Source organism: Zonotrichia leucophrys, chromosome 19, assembly GCF_028769735.1.
Source record: "Zonotrichia leucophrys gambelii isolate GWCS_2022_RI chromosome 19, RI_Zleu_2.0, whole genome shotgun sequence".
Classification (NCBI taxonomy): domain Eukaryota; kingdom Metazoa; phylum Chordata; class Aves; order Passeriformes; family Passerellidae; genus Zonotrichia; species Zonotrichia leucophrys.
The window spans coordinates 360200-378548 of NC_088188.1; the positions used below are offsets into that span (position 1 = coordinate 360200).

Sequence of the window (18349 nt, forward strand, 5' to 3'; positions counted from 1 at the left end):
AGGCTCCTCAGAATGCTCCCTAAGGCTTTGGCTTTTACATCTCTGATTTCTGTTGGAGCAAATCTCTGCCTGAGCTGATGCTCAGGATGAGAGTGGGAAGCCTGGGCCAAGCTGCTCCAGGGAGCATTTACGTGCCTCTCAAAGGTCTCCTTCCCTCTTTTTTCCTCTCCTTCTGTTCATTTTACCAGGTCTAAAAATACTCCACTAAAAACCATCTTCCTCTGCAGCCGCCTCCCTCCTAGATGACTAATAATATCTGTTGCTCCTTCTTGATCTCTCTGTATTTCCCAAGTCTTCCCCAAGGGAAGGAACCAAATCAGGCCTCAACCAACTCCTTGGATTCAGACTCCTAAATTCATTTTCCTCAGAGAATGGTATTTTTTCCCATTTTTTCCAGTGTAGCAGCAGTTTAAACCCACCTCCCCAGCTCACAATAAACTAATCCTGCTCCACGGCTTACACCTGCCCAGTGCTGCTGAAGCATTGTTGTGATATGGGAGCTCCAGGATCCTGGCATTTTCAGAGCTCTAGGGAGACTAGCAGGTTCACTGGGAAAACCACCAAGCACTTGGAAAACTATTTATTGTCTGTTTTTTTTCAGGTTTTAGTTTTTTCCAGCAGCTTTTCAGCCCTGGAGCACTCCCTGCGGTGGCTGGGTTAGGCTGGGTTTGGTGTCTGGTCCTTGGAGCTGGACGACCAGCACTGGCTGTGCAAGGAGCTTCCATTTTAGGGGCAGGGGGTGAATGCTGGGCACTGGGGGTGTTTGGGATAGTGGGACTTAGTGGGGAAAAAAGCCATTGCACCAATGTGGTGACAGCAAGTTGAGTTTTCCCTCTGAGTGGGATGTTAGAACACTGTAACATGGATTTGCTTTTCTGCACTGTTCCAGGTCTTTTCAAAACAGAGCCAAGACATGCACCAGGCATGCTCCCTACTGCCAGCACCACATCATGGATTAGTCAGGATACAGGGATGGAACAGTACTGGCAGGAGCTGGAGGTGTGATGAGTTTCTCTCGACTCAGATACTGCAGTACAGCCAGATCCCTCAGGGCGCAGCCCACTGTGATTTTCCAAAGAGATCCATCAATGAACAACCTTTGGAAAACCCTCATGCTGACACTGCTGATGTAAAAAATGTCCCCAAATGGTCACAGTCTTGGTGAACCTGCTATTTCCAGCCCCAACCCTGCACTGCATAGAGGCAGATTTAAGGGGTATTTGGCTGCTCCAACACTTCTGGAAATCCCCCTGGCCAGCTAATGCCCAAATACCTTTGCAAATCCTTATTTAGGAAAAATATCTGCTTGGGAGCAGTGCTTAAAAAGCTCAAGGCCATTTTCAAATCCATGTAATGCTGTAGTTTCCTGGACATGTGAAAGTGAGAGGAAAAAGCAGATCAGGCTGAAGCAGGCACAGGGCCAGGGCCGTTGGCTGTGCCCAGGGCTGTGCTGGCATGGAGTGCCAGGGGATATTTCAGCACCAAGCTCCCCCAGCTGCTCACCACGACTAGACCAGCATGGAAAGCAGGGAGGAGAGCAGTCCTTCCACATCCCCCCAGGCAGGAGATCCAGAAGGGCTCCCAGGGCCATGGAGAGAGAGGTGTGGGTGAAGCTGCTGCTAGCCCAGCAGGGAGCCAAGCTCCATTATCCCTCCCACCTTTACAGGAAGCCGCTTAGTTGGGCTGTCAATATAGAGATTTTCTTGAAAAAATACAAACAAACAAACAAGCAAACAAACAAAAAAAAAACCCAACCCCCCCCCCCCCCAAACCAACCAACCAAACAAAAAAGCCAGGTTCATGGTGCCATTATTGATCATTTGGTATTTTTAGCTCCCTGTTCACTGTTCAATCCATCCTTGTTGGTGTTACAGCAATCACACAGCCCTCTGGAACACGGCTCAGTGGGGCTGCTACAAGGTAAGCAGAAGCTCAGAGAGCAGCAATACAATGCCAACAGGATTAAAAATGCAAGAGGGAAAGAGAGAGGTGGGATGGGATAAGAAACATCCTCCCCCTTGCTGCTTCCAGCTCCTGACAATGCTGCAAACCAGAGGCAGATGAAACTCCTGTTTCCTACCTGGTGTGTAGGGCTGGGAACCCATAGAAAGGATGAGACTGATCTGAGTGGTGCATCAATGGGCTGGAGGGAAGGGAGGGCCTCAGAGGGAGCTAGACAGGCTGGAGCAGTATGTCCATGGGAGCCTCATGAGGTTCAGTCAGGCCAAGGCCAAGATCATGGACCTGGGCCAGGGCGATCCCCAGTGCCAGCATAGACTAGGGAGCTCTGCAGGGACCCCAGAAGTCTGGGAGGATAAACACCCTCAGCATCTCTCTCCACCCACAGGGCCATTAACTCCCATCAATGGCCCCCAACGTTGTCCTCTCGTCTCTAGTTGCAGGACTTCCATATCCTGGATCCACTGATTCCATAGTGATTCAGGATTCAGTGTATTCTGCCATCATTGATTTCATAAATGGATGGATGGATGGATGGATGGATGGATGGATGGATGGATGGATGGATATGACCCTGTAGAGGACTGGGGGATTCTGGTAGGTGACAAATGGGACATGATCCAGCCGTGTGTGCTGGCAGCCCAAAAAGCCAAGCATCTTCTGAGACCCCCCTGGAGCTGCCTGCACCTCTGGGGTCCCAGCACAGGACAATGATGTTAAACTGAAGAAGGATGGAGTCAGGTTAGAGATGGGGAAGGAATGCTCAACCATGAGGGAGGTAAAGGTGAATCAAGCAGTGGGATGTAAACCTGCACACTCCAGCTCTATGTGACAACTTGCTCCCCGTTGCAGATGCCTCCTGGGTCCCCTGCAGCCCCATCCCTACATGCAGGTTATCTGGGAACCCTCCTAGGAACCCCAGGCTGACTCTTCCTTTGCACACACACATTGCTCTGCTGTGGTGTCACTTCCTTCTTGCCTCACGCTGGCACCACTGAGATGAGCCAACGCCCAGAAGAAGGAAGCAGGGTCAGCAAAGAAGACAGCTGCAGCAGGAACTGGCTCATCCTGCCACATCTGACCCTCAGGGCTCCCTGGGCTCCAGTGGACTGGAGCTCCAATATCACCCACCACCCTGCAAGCCCCAAAGGTTAAAGCTCTCCCCATCCATGGGGATGTTTACCCCCAGCCATGAGTCCACCCATCAACAACCCCCAACTTTGTCCTCCTTTCTCTAATTGCAGCCCTTCCATACTTGTATCAGTGTCACCAGTGACTCAGAAGATGGTTAATAAATCACAGAATTCCAGAGGGATTTGGGTTGGAAGGGACCTTAAAGCCCATTTCATTCCACCCCTGCCATAGGCAGGGACACTTTCCACTGTCCCAGGCTGCTCCAAGCCACATCCAACCGGGTCTTGGACACTTCCAGGGATGGGGCAGCCACAGCTTTTCTGGGCAACCACCCTTGCAAGGAAGAATTCCTCCCTAATACCCAATCCAAACCTACTCTCTTTCAGTTTGAAGCCATAAAACACATCTCCCACTCATTTCCTTTTAAAGTTGCCAAGTTCTGCCCTGGAGACTTCATAAGTGGGGAGCTGAGGCTTCACACGAAGCACAGTGCCAAAACACATTCAGTGTCTGCCCTCAGGTGCCTCCCTCCCTCCCCCAAAGCATAGTGAGGCCCTTGGGAATCTCCAAACATTTGCCTTAGGTGATCCCTCCATTGCCCCATCAGAGGAATCACTTTAATTATCTGCTTTTGGTTGCCCCTTGAATTGAAACAGCAGAGCCTGGCAATGCCAAGTGTGGTGCTCAGCTCAGTGCCCAGCCCATAACCACTTCCCAGGAGCTTCCTCCACCTTCTGCTGAGCTTTATATCCCTGTGAACCCTGACAAGGGAGCAGGAGGCTGTGTGGATGCTCCAGTACAGGCACACACACCTCAGCATCTCTCACAAGTCCTAAATGTGAGCGGTTTTGTTGCAGATGTGTAGCAAAAGGGGAACAAACTCGCCTGAAGTAAAACCACTGGATGCAATAGGTTGGGAAATGCCACAGCATGTGTTTTCCCTGCACCAGACCACGTCCTACAAGGCCAGCCTCTGGCCAGCCCCTGTCTGCAGCCCCCTCAGCAGTGCTGGGGCTATGGGGGGGATGTGGGTGCTGGGCCTGCCTCTGGCTAATAGGCAGCAGTTGAGGTATTTATAGGAAATATGCAATATACATCTAGCCTGGGGACACTTTCCAGCCCTGAGCTTGTCCTATTTATGTGCTGTGTGGTTGCAGGGGGAGGTCAGAGCACAGCAAGCAATGCTGGCCCACAGCAATGCTGCCTCCTCCTAGTGCTCCCACAGGTTTGGCTGCTTGCTTTGGCACCAGAGGCCACTTCCCAGCGCTCTCCCCCCACTCCATTACCGAGACCCCGTCCAGCACCCCGTGTCCCAACCAGCTCCTCCCCAACAGGCCTTGGAGTCATGGGCTCTGGAGAGCTGTGGGTTTGCAGAGGGGCCAAGAGCTGCTCTCCCTCCCAGCAGACCCAGCAGGACTGTGGTGCCCAGTTCAGGCCAAGGGGGAAATGTTGGAGCAAATAGGTGCCCAAATGACAGATAAAAATGACACAGTAAATTCCCTGCCCAGCATTCCCTCATATGCACCAGTGCCAGGATGAAACTCCATGGGTGAACCTTGAGGGCTGGAGCCCCTCAGCTTTGGAGCCAGGCTGGAATACCTTGGGATATTCACTTGCAGAAGGCTCTAGGGAGACCTTAGAGCCCCTTCCTCTGCCTAAAGGGGCTCCAAGAGAGCTGGAGAAGGACTTTGGACAAAGGCCTGGAGTGACAAGACAAGGGGGAGTGGCTTCCCACTACCAGAGGGCAGGGATACATAGGATATTGGGAAGAAATTCTTCCCTATGAGTGTGTTTTGGCCCTGCCACTCGTTGCCCAGAGAAGCTGTGTCTGCCCCACTCCTGGCAGTGTCCAGGGCCAGGCTGGGTAGAGATTGGAGCAATCCGCTCTAGTGGAAGGTGTCCCTGCCCACGGCAAGGAGTGGGGTGAGATGGTCTTTAAGGTTCCTTTCAACCCAAACCACTCCAGGATTCTCTGCTATGCAAGTTCAAGCATTCCTTGCACTCTTTTAGTAGTCCCTGCTCCCACATCCAACATCTCTGCAGTGCCTGTGGCTGCTCCTGCACAGGTGATGCTCCTGCAGGAGGCTCATAACTGAGAGCACCTGGCAAGCTGCCTGTCCCCTGGTAGAAGGTTCAGAAGGGCCTGGGGAGCTGGCAGGGCTGGAGAAGGGATCTTTGCTGCGACCCGGGTGGAGCCCAAGGTGGAAAAAACCCGACACATAAAGGAAACTGTGTTTCATGTGTAATTGCTGCCTGTGTGAGATGATTGAGGAGGGAATAGCAGGAATGATTCCATGAAAAAGGCTGCAAAATCCCTTCCTGACATATAAATATTTCATTTTCCTTGTGTGGAAATAAACACCACTGGCTGGAGCACTGCCAGCATACCCTTAGGCTCACCCAGTCCAAGGAGAAGGGTTGCACTGTTCTGCTCCGGCCAGCCCCAGTACCGAGGCTGGAGGGGCACTAAGAGCATGAAACCCAGCTCTGGGTGTGGAAAACATGCCTGTGCCTACTGGAAGCATTGGGAAAACGGATGGGAGGCACTTGGAATAAGCAGAGATTACAAGAAGCAGTTCTGTCGGGAGCTTTTCTGGCAGCAGGGGACGGCCCCTGTGCTGGGAGCCACTGGTTCCCTGTGGCATGGGGGGCACCCCCATGTATAATTCCACAGTGGAATGGGCTGGGCATGGACGGCTGTGCCTGCCACTGTGTTCCCTGCCTCCTCTGGCCCTTATGAGCAGGATCTTCCACACAAGGATGAAGGTGGGAGAGGGGTGCCTGAAGGGCTCTGCACCTCAGGGATGTCCCTGCTAGAGTTCATCAGGGCAGAGGGAAGGGCAGTCCCAGGATTTCCATGTCATTCCAGGAAAACAGGGGGTTTAATGTGGGAGGGAAATCTCTGCTCTGGAATGCAAATCACAGGAGCACACACAATACCATTGACACTGGCAGAGGCGCATATGGGACACCCAAACACGAGGAATTGGCTCTGAGAGACACTAAACAGACCCAATTTCCATCTTTTCCAGCAATTCAGCAGCTGTCAGGCGCTGCAAGGTGAGGCCAGCCCAGCCCAGGACACGCTGGTGCTCATACCCCCAGCTCAGTCCCCACCCGCACTGGCACATCCTCCTGCTGGACACACACTGCACAGGGAGGTGACAGGGTTGGGCGCAGTGACACAGGGACACGGCTCCCGGGACACAAAAGCCACAGGAATCAGAGTGGAAGGTGATGGATGGCTAAGCCAGGCACCAGCCCCAGCACTGTGGGAACTGCACCCAGTAGTGCAGCAGTTTCTTCTGTGGAGAAAATCCTTTGTGCTCCAATGACATTCCGGGAATCAGGACTTTTTTTTTTTTTTTTCACGTTTCAAGATAAATAAAGAAAAAATGTGCAAGAAATCTGCTGTATGATATTATCAGAAACAACCCAGAGACATCCAGGTCCTGAAACACCCAGGCTGTGGGACCAGCTGGGGATTACTGTGGAAGGAGATGAGCACCATCCTTCCCTCCAGGGCTGGGAAAGATGGAAATACCCATGGGAAAAAGAAGCAGAAGACTTCAACCACGGCTACACACCCTGTTCATGAGATGCTTGCTATTTCCCCAAGCAGAAATCACAGCACTTCCTGCTGCACCTGGAAATAAAGAATCCCTTGGAGGTGCTGGGAATGGGTACCCAAAATTTGCTTATTATCCAATGAAAGGGCCTGACGGACTTTACCCCTCTGATGGGAACCCATAGTTCTTAGTATTCCCACCACGTGAAAAGTTTCTTTTTCCTGCTGATGGGAAGAGAAGTTGGATTGCAACTACTCCCAGAGTTAGTGAATGCCACAGAAAAGGAGGGAAAAGGGTTAAAATTATAAAAAATCTAATGGAGACACTGGCTAATTGTCTTTTCCATGTGATGGCTGATTAGAAAAAAGATTGGTTTCAGATTTGATCCCAGATCTATTTTTCCCTGGCATACCCCATTCCCAGCTCACAGAGACACTGGTGCACACACACGGCACTCTGGAGGCTGACAGACAAGGGGCAGCAGGCAACCAAAGTGGTTCTGTGCTAAAAGAACTCTCGAAGGGGAGACTGCAGCTAGGGTGTGCCCCACATTGGTATGCAGATATTAAGGGATTAATGGAAAAGTCTAGATGAGACACAGTTAATTATACTCTGCTGCTATGGGAGAGAGGAGCCGACCCCAGGATGCTGGGGATGCTGTGCCAGCACAGCTCTGTCCACGTGCCCCTGCCCTAGCATAGCACCACAGCAAAAATCCCAGACAATAATGGGCTGGAAACCACAGGTTTTGTCCAACGATTTCTCCTCTTTCATTTTCTCTGGTTTATTTGTGTCTGTGCTGCTGCCAAAGCTTTGCTTCCCTCCCCATAGGCAGAAATTGCTGGATATTTAGTCTGAGCTCTTTGCTCACCATTCAGAAGCTTTGGCTGGTACCTGATTGCTCCTCCACCCCCTGGACACTACCAATTGCTCAGGGAGCTCTCCTGCCAAACCAGCTGTGTTGAAAGGTAAAATCTGAGGGGTCACAGAAAACACAGACAGGGATGACAGACCCCATTTGCTGGGAAAATCATCCCAAGGGGGCTCAGTGGCTGGTGTGAGGGCACTGGAAATAAGGCAAGGGAGGAAGAGGATCCAGCGTGAATGGAAAAAATGTGGATGGTTCCCAGTTCTCTGCCTGTGGCAATGGGACTCTTCAAATTTGGACATTTCAGCTAAAAAAATAAAAAATCTGGAATGCAGGAGCAGAGAGCAGCCCTATTTCCAGCTGCAACTCCTCCCTGTGTGCTTGGCCTCCAAGACGACTCAGAAATTCAAGGCACTTCTTCTCGAGCTATAAAAAGAGCTGGAGTGGGATGGCAAGAGCCAGGACAACAAACAAGGGAGCAGTTTGCCCTCCTGTTGAGGACATGAGTAAAGCCAGGAGAGGGTCTTGCTCAACCCACCTCTTGAGGCACCCCCAAGGAAGGAAAGCTGTGGGGCACAGCAGAAATTCCAGGCTGGATCCCACCCAAAATGTTGTCTGTGCCGTGTCCCAAGGCACCCCACCACCTGTCACCCCTCCTGTGTGAGGAGAAGGTCTAGGACTGGCCCCATCCATCACCCCAACACAATTCTGGGTTCCTTGTGCTTGGGAAGGATCAAAGGTACCATGGTGAGCAGGGACAGAGCATGGAGTGTCCCCTGGGATCACAGGGCGGAAGGAGCTCCACCAAAACACAGCTCCCCTTTCCCCAGGCTGCTGAAAGGGTTAACAGCCCCACCTGCTCCATGAATCCCAGCAGGACAGGAGGGACTATGTGAGTTCCAGGGGACCATAAAATTCAGCAGACTCAGGAATACCCACCTTTGCCTTCTCCAGACAAGTATTTACCTCTGCAGAAGCAGCCAAACCTTGCAGACTGTTGGAACATTTCATTCCCATTAGTAAAGTGCACAAAACATTCCTGGCTGGAAAAACACCATCAGGTCACTGACTGGGAACAGTACTACCCCGAGAGATGAGTTCTTCAGTAGCTTCACTGACATAGTGCATAAGAAGCATCTCTTCTGGCATAGCCATTCCCAGCCCACACTGACTTCTTCAACACCCAGAAAGTCAAAGTCTTCCTCTGCCACTACTTCAGCATTCCCTTAAGACCTCAGAAGATGTCCTCACACCACTAATTGGTGCTGTGGGACCTTCCTCCTGAGCAGTTCCAAGGGTTGTAGAGCTGGACTGGGTAGATCATATGGAGCAACCTAAAGCTGGCACACTTGGTAACCATGGTTCAGGATGAGAGGGACAACAGATGGGACAAGAGGGCATTGCCTCAAGCTGAACCAGGAGAGGTTCAGGTTGGACATCAGAAGGAATTTCTTCACAGAAAGCATTGTCCAGCATTGGAAAGGGCTTCCCAGAGAGTTGGTGGAGTACTCACCCCTGGAGGTGTCTAAGGAATGACTGGATACGGCATGCAGAGCTCTGGGCTGGGTGACAAAGTAGGAATCAGTCACAGACTGCACTTGATGACCTTGGAGGTGTTTCCCAATCCAAAGGATTCTGTGATGCCCATGGATCAGCAAGGTGAGGGCCAGCACCAGTGTGGCCTGCTGCCAAGCCCATGGAGATGCCAGAGTGCTGATCCATGCTTTATTCAGTGGGATGCAGAGGTTGCATTTAGTTCATTTAGAGGTAGGATGCAGAGGTTGTGGATGAACTGTGATTCCACCAGGATCAGGCTGGGGATCTAAGGGCCATATCTGGTTTGTGCAGAAGATGCCAAATGCTCTTTTCAGCAGCTAAAAGAGCCTTCCTGTGCCCAGGTGCCTGATCCTGGAGAAAGATGTCTCTGCCCACGGCAGGGGATTGGGACCAGATGATCTTTAAAGATCTTCCAGCCTAACCCCAATGTTTTAGAACAGTCTCTTAGCACAAGGAGCTGCCTTTTCAAACTGCAGAATCTCAGTCCCTTCTTTGGTGGACACTGCTCCAGCCTGACAAGCCTCACCCCAATGGAGAGCCTGCCCTAAGGGTTGGTTGTGGCTGTTGCTGTGTGATGACGATGGGATCAGCTCTGGATCTGCTGCAGAATCAGACCCTGGCCACGGCTTCCAACAGCATCCTCAGGCCAACACAGGGTGTCAGTCCCAACCATGGGCTGGGCTGGGAATGTCCATCAGCTTTGTCCTGGAGCCTGTGCCCTCCACATGCTCGGCACTCACTCATTGACCCCCTCCTGCCTCTTGGCTGTGAAAGTTTGGTGCTCCAACAAAAAGGTACATTTGTTCCCACCAATGCAGAAAGTACCAGTCCAGGGGCTGGGAACATCATGGACTGAGGAATCAGGCAGCTCCAGAGTTGCTCTAGCTGTACTCAGCTCATAGGGAGGTTGCCAGGCTGGTTTGAGGGTTTGGCCATGAAACTCAGGTTCAAGGGGACCTGGCTTGCCCCAATGTGCCATACTCAAATCTTGAGGTGAAGAAGATCCTTTGTTGCTTGGCAGTGGAGCAAACTAATAAAACTCTGCTGAGCTGTAGCTACTTTATTCCCAGACTTCCACAATTTTAGATGCTATTTTTACCTAGTCTGACTGGTAGCCAGCTTTGTGTGTGATATAGGGGTGTTTTCAAGCCAGGTCTTATAAGCTCTTGGAGATTTATATCACACTCAAGATAGCTCAGCTACTTCAGATGGCATAAAATTAGCAGGATGGCTTCTGTGGCAGTGTTGAAAACAAAAAAGTTTTAACAAAAAGCAAAATAACAAAACTCTTTACAAAAAAAAAAAAAAAACTAAGACAAAAAGCTCTTACTCCTAATAAAACACCTCATAATAACAATTATTTCTTTTTGTTATCTTCTTTTTCTAATAAATTACTTAAGTGAGACCTTTTCTGTTTCTTTCTCAGTTTCTGTCCAATTAACTATCTTTAAGTTTGAAGAAAAGACCCTAAAGCTTTATGAAGTATCTTTCTCCCTAATTAAAAAGAAAAACTTTTAAACTTTTTTCCTTTTTTAAAAAACAAAAAATAATTTTATCACTCCATCAACAAAAAAACACATTCCTACACGTGTGATGACACTAAATCCCAGTTTAATACTATCAGCCTGTGCCCCTCCCTGGTGGGTGTTTAGTCCTCTTGTGCTAAGTGCTTGCCATGCAGGAAAGAGGAAGCTTCCATCAGAGAAAGGGACCCTTTGGGAGAAGTGGCCTCTTTCAGCAGGGCCAGCCTGAAGACTTGCTGCTTATTGTCACCATTTGTCTCTTTTATTGGAATAAAAGACAGATGTGAGCAGCTCAGCACTCTTGAGTGGCATTGTGCTTTATTTGAATTAGTAGATGCTGGTTGGAAAATAGTTTTTTTCCATGTTGTCATGGAAGTGAACAAGAACACAGGGTTTCGTAAGTGCAAACTGTCTTACAAGGTGCTTGTGCCAGAACCCCAGGGAGACCCAGGAATTGGCCCCTCTCCTCCTAAGAGCCCAGAAAACAGGGGATGGCATCAGTGGGGAGAGCTCAGCAGTCATGGCCCACTGGGCCTAAAGAGCACAAGGAAAGCGTGAACTCACATAGCACAGAATACTGGAGGGGTTTGGGTTGGAGAGGACCTTAAAGATCACCCAGTTCTACCCCCAGCCATGGGCAGGGACACCTTCCACTAGAAAGATGACCAGGCTGCTCCAAGTGCCATCCAACCTGGCCTTAGACATTTCCAGGGATGGGGCAGACACAGCTTCTCTGGGCAACCTGTGCCAAGGCCTCAGCACCCACACAGCCAGGAATTCTTCCCAGAATCCCATATCCATCCACCCTCTGTCTTTCTGAAGCCATTCCCCCTGTCCTGTCACTCCAGCCCCATCTCCAAAGTCTCTCTCCAGCTCTCCTGGAGATCCTTTAGGCACTGGAGGGGCTCTAACATCTCCCCAGAGCCTTCTTTTCTCCAGGTGAACACTCTAATCTGTCTCAGCCTGTCTCCAGAGCAGAGGGGCTCCAGGCCCCAGCACATCTTTGTGGCTTCCTCTGGACTCACTCCAACAGCTCGACTTTAATTTCTGGAATTGTCCAAAGCCAGGCTGGACAGGACTTGGAGCAACCTGGTCTCTCTCTTGGAGCACCTAGTCTAGGAAGGTGTCCCTGCCCATGGTAGCTGAACTTTAGAGGTGCCCAACCCAACCCTCTCGGTGAGTCCATAATAAACTATTCAGTGTCTGTGTACACCTTTGAGAGAATAATTCACCTTTCTACAGTGGACTGGGATAATTTAGTCTGCCCTGTGATTAGCCTGGAACAGCACACCATGTATTCCAGCTGTGGGCTGGACTTGCACATCCGGGCTAAAGCACCGGCTGTGCTGCCTATTCCTGCTATTTCCCCTATTTCACCCAGGGAACAGGCTGTCCCCAGAAAGTTTTCTTATTTGGTGACTGCAAAATAAATCAGCCAAGCTGGTGGCAGGGATGAGGGCCAGGATCCAGCCCTTCCTCCAGCCCTCATGCTGCTGTATGAGTCCCAGCTGCTGACCCTCTGTCCCAGGTCCAGAGGGTAAAGAGCCAGCAGAGGGTGATGGGATGAGGATGAGCACAGAACCCAGGTGCTGGAGCTTGTGCTGCAGTGCCATGTGCCAGACAGTGCTGGAGCAGGTGATGCTCATCCCGGCCGCATGGCACGTACATGGGATGATGCAATGGGCTGCAATGGGCACCTTTTCCCCATCCTTGGATTCTCAATCTTTCAGCCAAAATTGTCCCTCGTGCAGCTCCAGCCCCTATTCAGAGGTTTTTTCTTCTGGGAGAGCAAAGCTGGCATGAGTCACCCCCTCCTCATGACAGATGCCCACATCCTACATGCCCTTCCCAACTGCTGGACTTGGGTCATGGCCAGGGGCAGCAGAGGGGACCACACTCAGTCCTCTGATAGGGAATTTAGTGAAAACTCTGCTTTCCTGGCTGTTTCTCTTCAGCTCTGCAGATGGATGGAGTTAAACTGGATACATTTCAGAGGGCAAGAAACCCCCTGCAACCCTACCACAGGACATCCTTGGTGGGGAAATACATGTTGAATGAGAGGGAAAGGGGTTTTTGGGGCAGCAACATCCCCCAGCATCCCCATCTTCCAACTCAGCCTCTGGTGCAATTCAGGGCAAGGTCCCCCCTTGCCACCTGGTGGTCCAAAACCATCATGTTTTCCCAGCTACAGAAGCTCCTGGACTCAGCGGCAGTACTTTCAGCACCAAATCTATTCATCCTCCTGAGGCTTAGCTGCTTCTGGAATCAATCCCCACATTAAAAAACTCAGATATTTCTGCATCTAAAATAGATATTTCTATATCTAAAAAAAACCTCCTAAACTCCTCCATCCCTGCATGTACTAATGAGAAAAGCAGCCCCATATCTGGTACAAGGCAAACTATTTTCTTTCCCTGGGGATGGAAATAAGTTTCTAAGAGGGACTCTCTGAAAAGAGACAAGATGACTCATTACCTCACTGCTGAAGTTGCATTCAATCCCCAGCACCTCTAGTTCCTAGTAAAAGCCAGGAGACCAAAAGCACGGGGGTTCACACAGCACCAACCCCAGGAGTTCCTTTTCCTGGAGATGAAAGGGCCATGAATGAATTCCCTGCACCACCCACTCCCCCAGGATGGGCTCAGCTGCCATCAGCCCTCACTCCCCACAGCCAGGAGCTATTTTTTCCTGTTCTTGCTAGTGTCAATATGTTTCTTTAAATATCTTTTCAGAGAGGCTGTATATATATAGCCCCACTCTGGTGCTTTGAAAGGAGCCTCATTTCCTGTGTAAGAACTGAATTTCTTGGCAAAACTGCTGGTGGTTGCAGCATCTGAACCACAAAAATTGGGTTTTTTTCAGTAGTAAATGGTATTTCCTTTGCAACTGTGAGTTGGACCGAGCTGGGTCTGATCTGAAATCAGCTGGGTTGCTGTGTTTGGAAGACACAGGACCATATTCCCACTTATAAGAATGATGGGAGAAAAGGATGAATTGCATTAATGGGGCTGTGATGGCAGTCCAGAGGTGGCACAGCCCATGGCAGGGACAGGATGGGCACAAAGCTGCTTTTAACCTGCATTTGGCTGTGAAAAAGTTGGGATCACATATCAAAAGGATTTATTAACTGACACTGAGGGAAGAAAAAAAATCCATTTTATTTGCACCTAATACTTTTTCTTTTGCATCATCTCTCTGTATCTGGTTTTAGAGAAGGCTCCTCCAGCAGCAAGGTAGGGAGCAAACCAGCTTTGCAGCGACTGAGGGATGGCTCATACTAAGGACATTAAAACCTTCCTGAGGAGATGTAGCATCAGCTGCATTCAGAGTTTTGCATCTCCCTGACATGGAAATGCCACACTTTCCCACTGGGAAATCCTGAGCAGGAGGGTCTGATATCCCCAGCACCACCCTGGGCACTCTGATGGCAGGAGAGGAGACGTTGCCAGCAATCACCTTCTGCTGCAAATATGTCTTTGCAGGGTAATTTCTGAGTCATCAATTGCTTTTATTGTTGCACACAGTCCTAAGGACCCAGTGTGTAAATGTGCCAGAGGTAGTGGCACCTGTGGGCAGTCCAAGTGGTGTCTGTTCCCCTTTGCTACTCCCTGAATTTCCCAGAAAAAAAACTGCAGCCAAAGAACCTAAAATGTAAGATGTTTAGATTTTCAGCAGAAATTTTAAAGAAGTGTCTCCTCCCAACCCTCACCCTTGTCAGGATGGACCACCCTTGGAATTGTCCCTATGGCAGAGACCATGCTGGCCATGCAGCCTCATTGGCTGGTACAAAGCTCCAGCAGCCACGAGCTCTGGGAAACAAACATGGAATTTCTGCAGCTCCTCCACAGCTCCAGGCACTGTCTCCACCTCGTGTCCTCATCCCTGGGGCACAGCACGGACTCAGGGCAGGGCAGCCTGCAGTGGTGTGGGACATGATGGCTCCTGATGGAGCTCAGCTGGGCACTGGAGCAGTGCTCAGGATGGGGGACACAAGAGAATTATTTGGTGACTTTGCAGCCCAGGAGATGATAACACACCACCACAATATGCTGCCTCCCTTCCACCCAAAACCCACAGGGCAGGGACAAGGACAAGGACAAAAGATCAGGGCATGTCCTGCTGCAACTTCAAGGGCACTTCTCTCAATTTTGATGTCAGAGCATTTTTGCCCCATCCAGTGATGAGTTTACAAAAAGAAGGAACAGATTGGTGCAGGAAGAGCTGAGCTGTGTAAGGATCTTTCCACACCTCCAGCCTTCCAGGAGTCGGCTGCTGCTTTGCTTGGGAATGTCATGTACCACCTCTGGGAGTCTGCAGTTGCACCTGCACTGATGCCCTGCTGGGAATGAAGGGAAATATCCCATGGCAGTCCAAAACATCAGTGAAGGAGCAGGAGAGCCTGGGACATCACCCCTGGAGCATCATCCCTGCCCTGCTGAAGTCCTGTGTCCTTCCAGCTCTGATTTCACCCTCAACACTTCAGCTCATCTGATTGTTGAACATCCAGTCTTTGCCAACTTGTTAAGCACAGAAGGAATTTCAGTCCTTGGCTCCATGATGGCACAAAGATGTCTGCTGTGGACAATTACAGCGTGGAAAGAGGAAGAAGGAAGGAAGGTCCCAAGGAGGGAAGATCCCAAGCACTACCCCAAACAAAGAAGACCTTTCCTGCAGAGCTCCAGCTCCAGGACATGCCCCTTTATCCAACCAGGAGAACTTGGAGGGAACGCAAACATTAGACACCATATGAAACAGAAACATTTATCTTAAAATATGGCAGAATTTTCACTTTCTGTGTTTTTTCTCCTCTGTTGGTGACCTTTGCTGTGCCCAAAGATTTGTGCCGAGATTGAGGTGATGAATGGTGAATCACCACATGAAACACCAGCAAAGTGGGAACAGTCACTGCAACACTCATACTCCCATGGCAGGGCTGCACCCAGCTCATCCTGTTGGCAGCAGAACTGCAGGATTTGGTGTTCCCATTGCTCAACTTCCTAAGAAAACCATCAGCATTAACAGAAAAGGAAGACGGGAGTCCTTGGCTGTGTCTTGTTCTCCCTGAGCTCCTCTTGCCCAGCAGGCAGCAAGGACAGCATGAAAGGAACAGCACATCTGGGCATGTCCTCAGGTTTCCCACATTTGCACTCCCAGGAAAATCAAGATACTTGAACAACTGTAGGAGCAGAAGAGAGGCCACCAGGAAATTTATTCCTGTTTGTCTGCAAGCCAACAGATGAAGGCTGTCAGGGCAGAGTCGTTGTGCAATGTAATGAACATCATGGAAGCTTTCCACCATCAAAACATCCCCTCACCATGGAAGCACTCCAGCACCTGTTTACCACCACCAGACCTCCCCACTACGGGGGTGTCCTACCACCACCACAGCTTCGTAGGGTGCTCTTGTTCTTCCAGACTGAGCTCAGACCACAGAAATTAGGTGCTGCCAACCCAAGCAGGTGTTCCTCAGGCTCCCCAAAGACCCATTTGGACACACTTTCCGCCCTTTTAGCCCAAAATAGGCTTTGCAATGCATGTGCTGCTGCCCTGAGACAGCCATGATTGGAGGGGAGGGAAGGAGTCTGTACCTGCTGAAAACACAGGGAAATTTTTCATTTTAAAGCCATTTAATAGATGAAAGTTTTCTTAAAATAAGTCACTTTCAAACAGAAAAAACCCCAAACCCACAAAGTTTCTCTTAAAAATACCTCAGAAAGAAGAAGTTGGACAAAAACTGTATGACCAAGACCTAAGGGGTGCCTGGCAAGTTCTGTAAACTGCAGAGAGAGAATTATGAAAAAAAAAAAACAAAAAAACATGAGGAAAAGAAAATGAGTTAGAAAGGGAATTGTGTGGAGCTGAAGCACAGAAGAAGGAAAAGCCAGACAAGGCCATGCTGTGTCATCAGTCTGGAAATCAGATGAGGAAGATGAAATCCAGCTCGCCCCCTCCACTCGGCCCCTTCCGGGAAACCACGAGTGCAGGGGGAGCCTGGAAGAGCTCCAGGCCCACAGGGCTGCTGCTGACACAAGGAGCCACAAGGTTCCAGGAGCAAACCAGTTCCATTCCTACCTTTAGCAGTATGAGTAAATAATTGATGTCTGAGGTAACCTGAGCAGGAAGGTGAGCAGAGCCCTGCACATGATCCTGCATCCAACTTCAAAGCCTAGTGGGTTTTCTTCCTGCAAAACCTCCTGAGACATGATCCTTGATGTTGATTCCATCCCTAAGCCATCTCTCACCTGCTGTCCCCATGCTGGGCCCATCCAAGTCTGCTCCCACTGGTCCCACTTCTACCCTTGCTTCTGCCTCAGTTTCCCTTCCTCTCCTGCAGTAGGTCTGGACAGCTCTGCTTCACTGGTACTTTCCATCCCTGGTCATGGAGCACAGCCAAGCTGTCCCCATCTCCCTCTGCTGCCATCCCTCTTCACTTCCCCATGCCTTGTCCAGGCATATCCCCAGCTGCTCCAAGCACATCCTTTCCCCAGATCACCAGCTTTTTCCACCAAAGCACTCCTGCCACCCCTCCAGCTTGGCTGCCACCTTTCCTTTGTGCAGGACACCAATCCATCACCTACAATCTGAGTGAAGGGCCCCATCCAGATACTCTGGATGCTGCTGAGGAGCAAATTCTGTCTGCTTTTCAACATATCAGTGCCTCTTCCCAGGAGCCACCTGCAGGGACAGACCCTGTCCACACCTGGGGTCCCTGAGTGCCACCAGAGCAGAACCCAGTGGGGTGACTGGCCAAAGAGCCACTCCATGTCCCCTCCAGCCAGTGAAGACACAGGCTATGCGTGCTCAGGATGGTTCCAAGGACAGGGTGGCACTGTCCTGGGCATGATGCCCGCCTGTGGCTGGGCTTGGAGACCCAGCAGCTCAGGCCAGCGGGTGAATGTTCCCCAGCTCCGCCGGCGGGGAGGCCAGGATGAGCGGACACTGCTGGGCTGGAGCAACCCGGGTGCCACCGCATCCTGATGTCCCCGGGTGCTCTTCTAAGGCCAGGATTCAGCCCCAGCCACGGGGCCCGGGGGGTCCCCATCCCTGTCCCCCCATTGCGACCCACGGCCCTCCCGGGAGGGTGGGGCCAGCCCCGCCCCGCCCGTCAATCTCCACCCATCTGGTCAGCCCTGCCCACTGGAGCCAGCCCAGCCCGCCCGGCCCGGACGCGCCCACCCGCCCAAGCACCGCCACTTCTGCCAGCACCAACCTGCTGGGCAACGGGAGCTGTATCCGCCCCGGCTCACCTGGCTGACCGCGCCCACCCTGGCTAACCCCGCCCGCCCGGCACGGCCGCGCCCCGCTGTACCCACCCCAGGTACCCGGCGGACCATTCCCATCGCACCGCGCCGCAGCCTGGCCCGGCCCCCTCAGCTGCCACCTTCGGTTCCTCGCCGCTCGCATCACCCGCCCCGCCCTGTCCTGCCCGCACCTGGGCGCGCTCGAAGCTCTCCCGCTCCGCCTCCAGGCCGCCGCCGCCCGCCCGCCGGCTCAGCACCTTGGGCAGCGGGTTGGACACCTGCTTCATAGTGCTGCTCACGCGGTCCATGGCTGCCCCGGGCCCGCCACCGCCCCGGCCCCGCCGTCCCGCGCAGCGCCGCCGCCGCGCGGGCCCCGCGCCATTGGCCCGCCCACCTGCCACTCACGCTGGGGCACGCCCCGTGGGCGCCACCCTTCCACCCGCAGCTCCGCCCGCTGGTGAGATTTCTCGCTCTCATTGGTTCCCGGCGTGGCCCCTG

The 18349-nt window shown here is 51.6% G+C and overlaps 1 protein-coding gene across 1 annotated transcript in view; it reads right to left on the minus strand.

Moving 5' to 3' along the window:
* HIP1 (huntingtin interacting protein 1) overlaps positions 1–18205 on the minus strand; it is a 44509-nt gene extending 26304 nt beyond the window's left edge. The window contains exon 1 of the mRNA XM_064729462.1: positions 18043–18205. Within this exon, the coding sequence (XP_064585532.1) occupies positions 18043–18159 (117 nt within the window). The 5' untranslated portion in view covers positions 18160–18205. The remainder of the gene's footprint in view (positions 1–18042) is intronic.
* Positions 18206–18349: the final 144 nt, after the last annotated feature.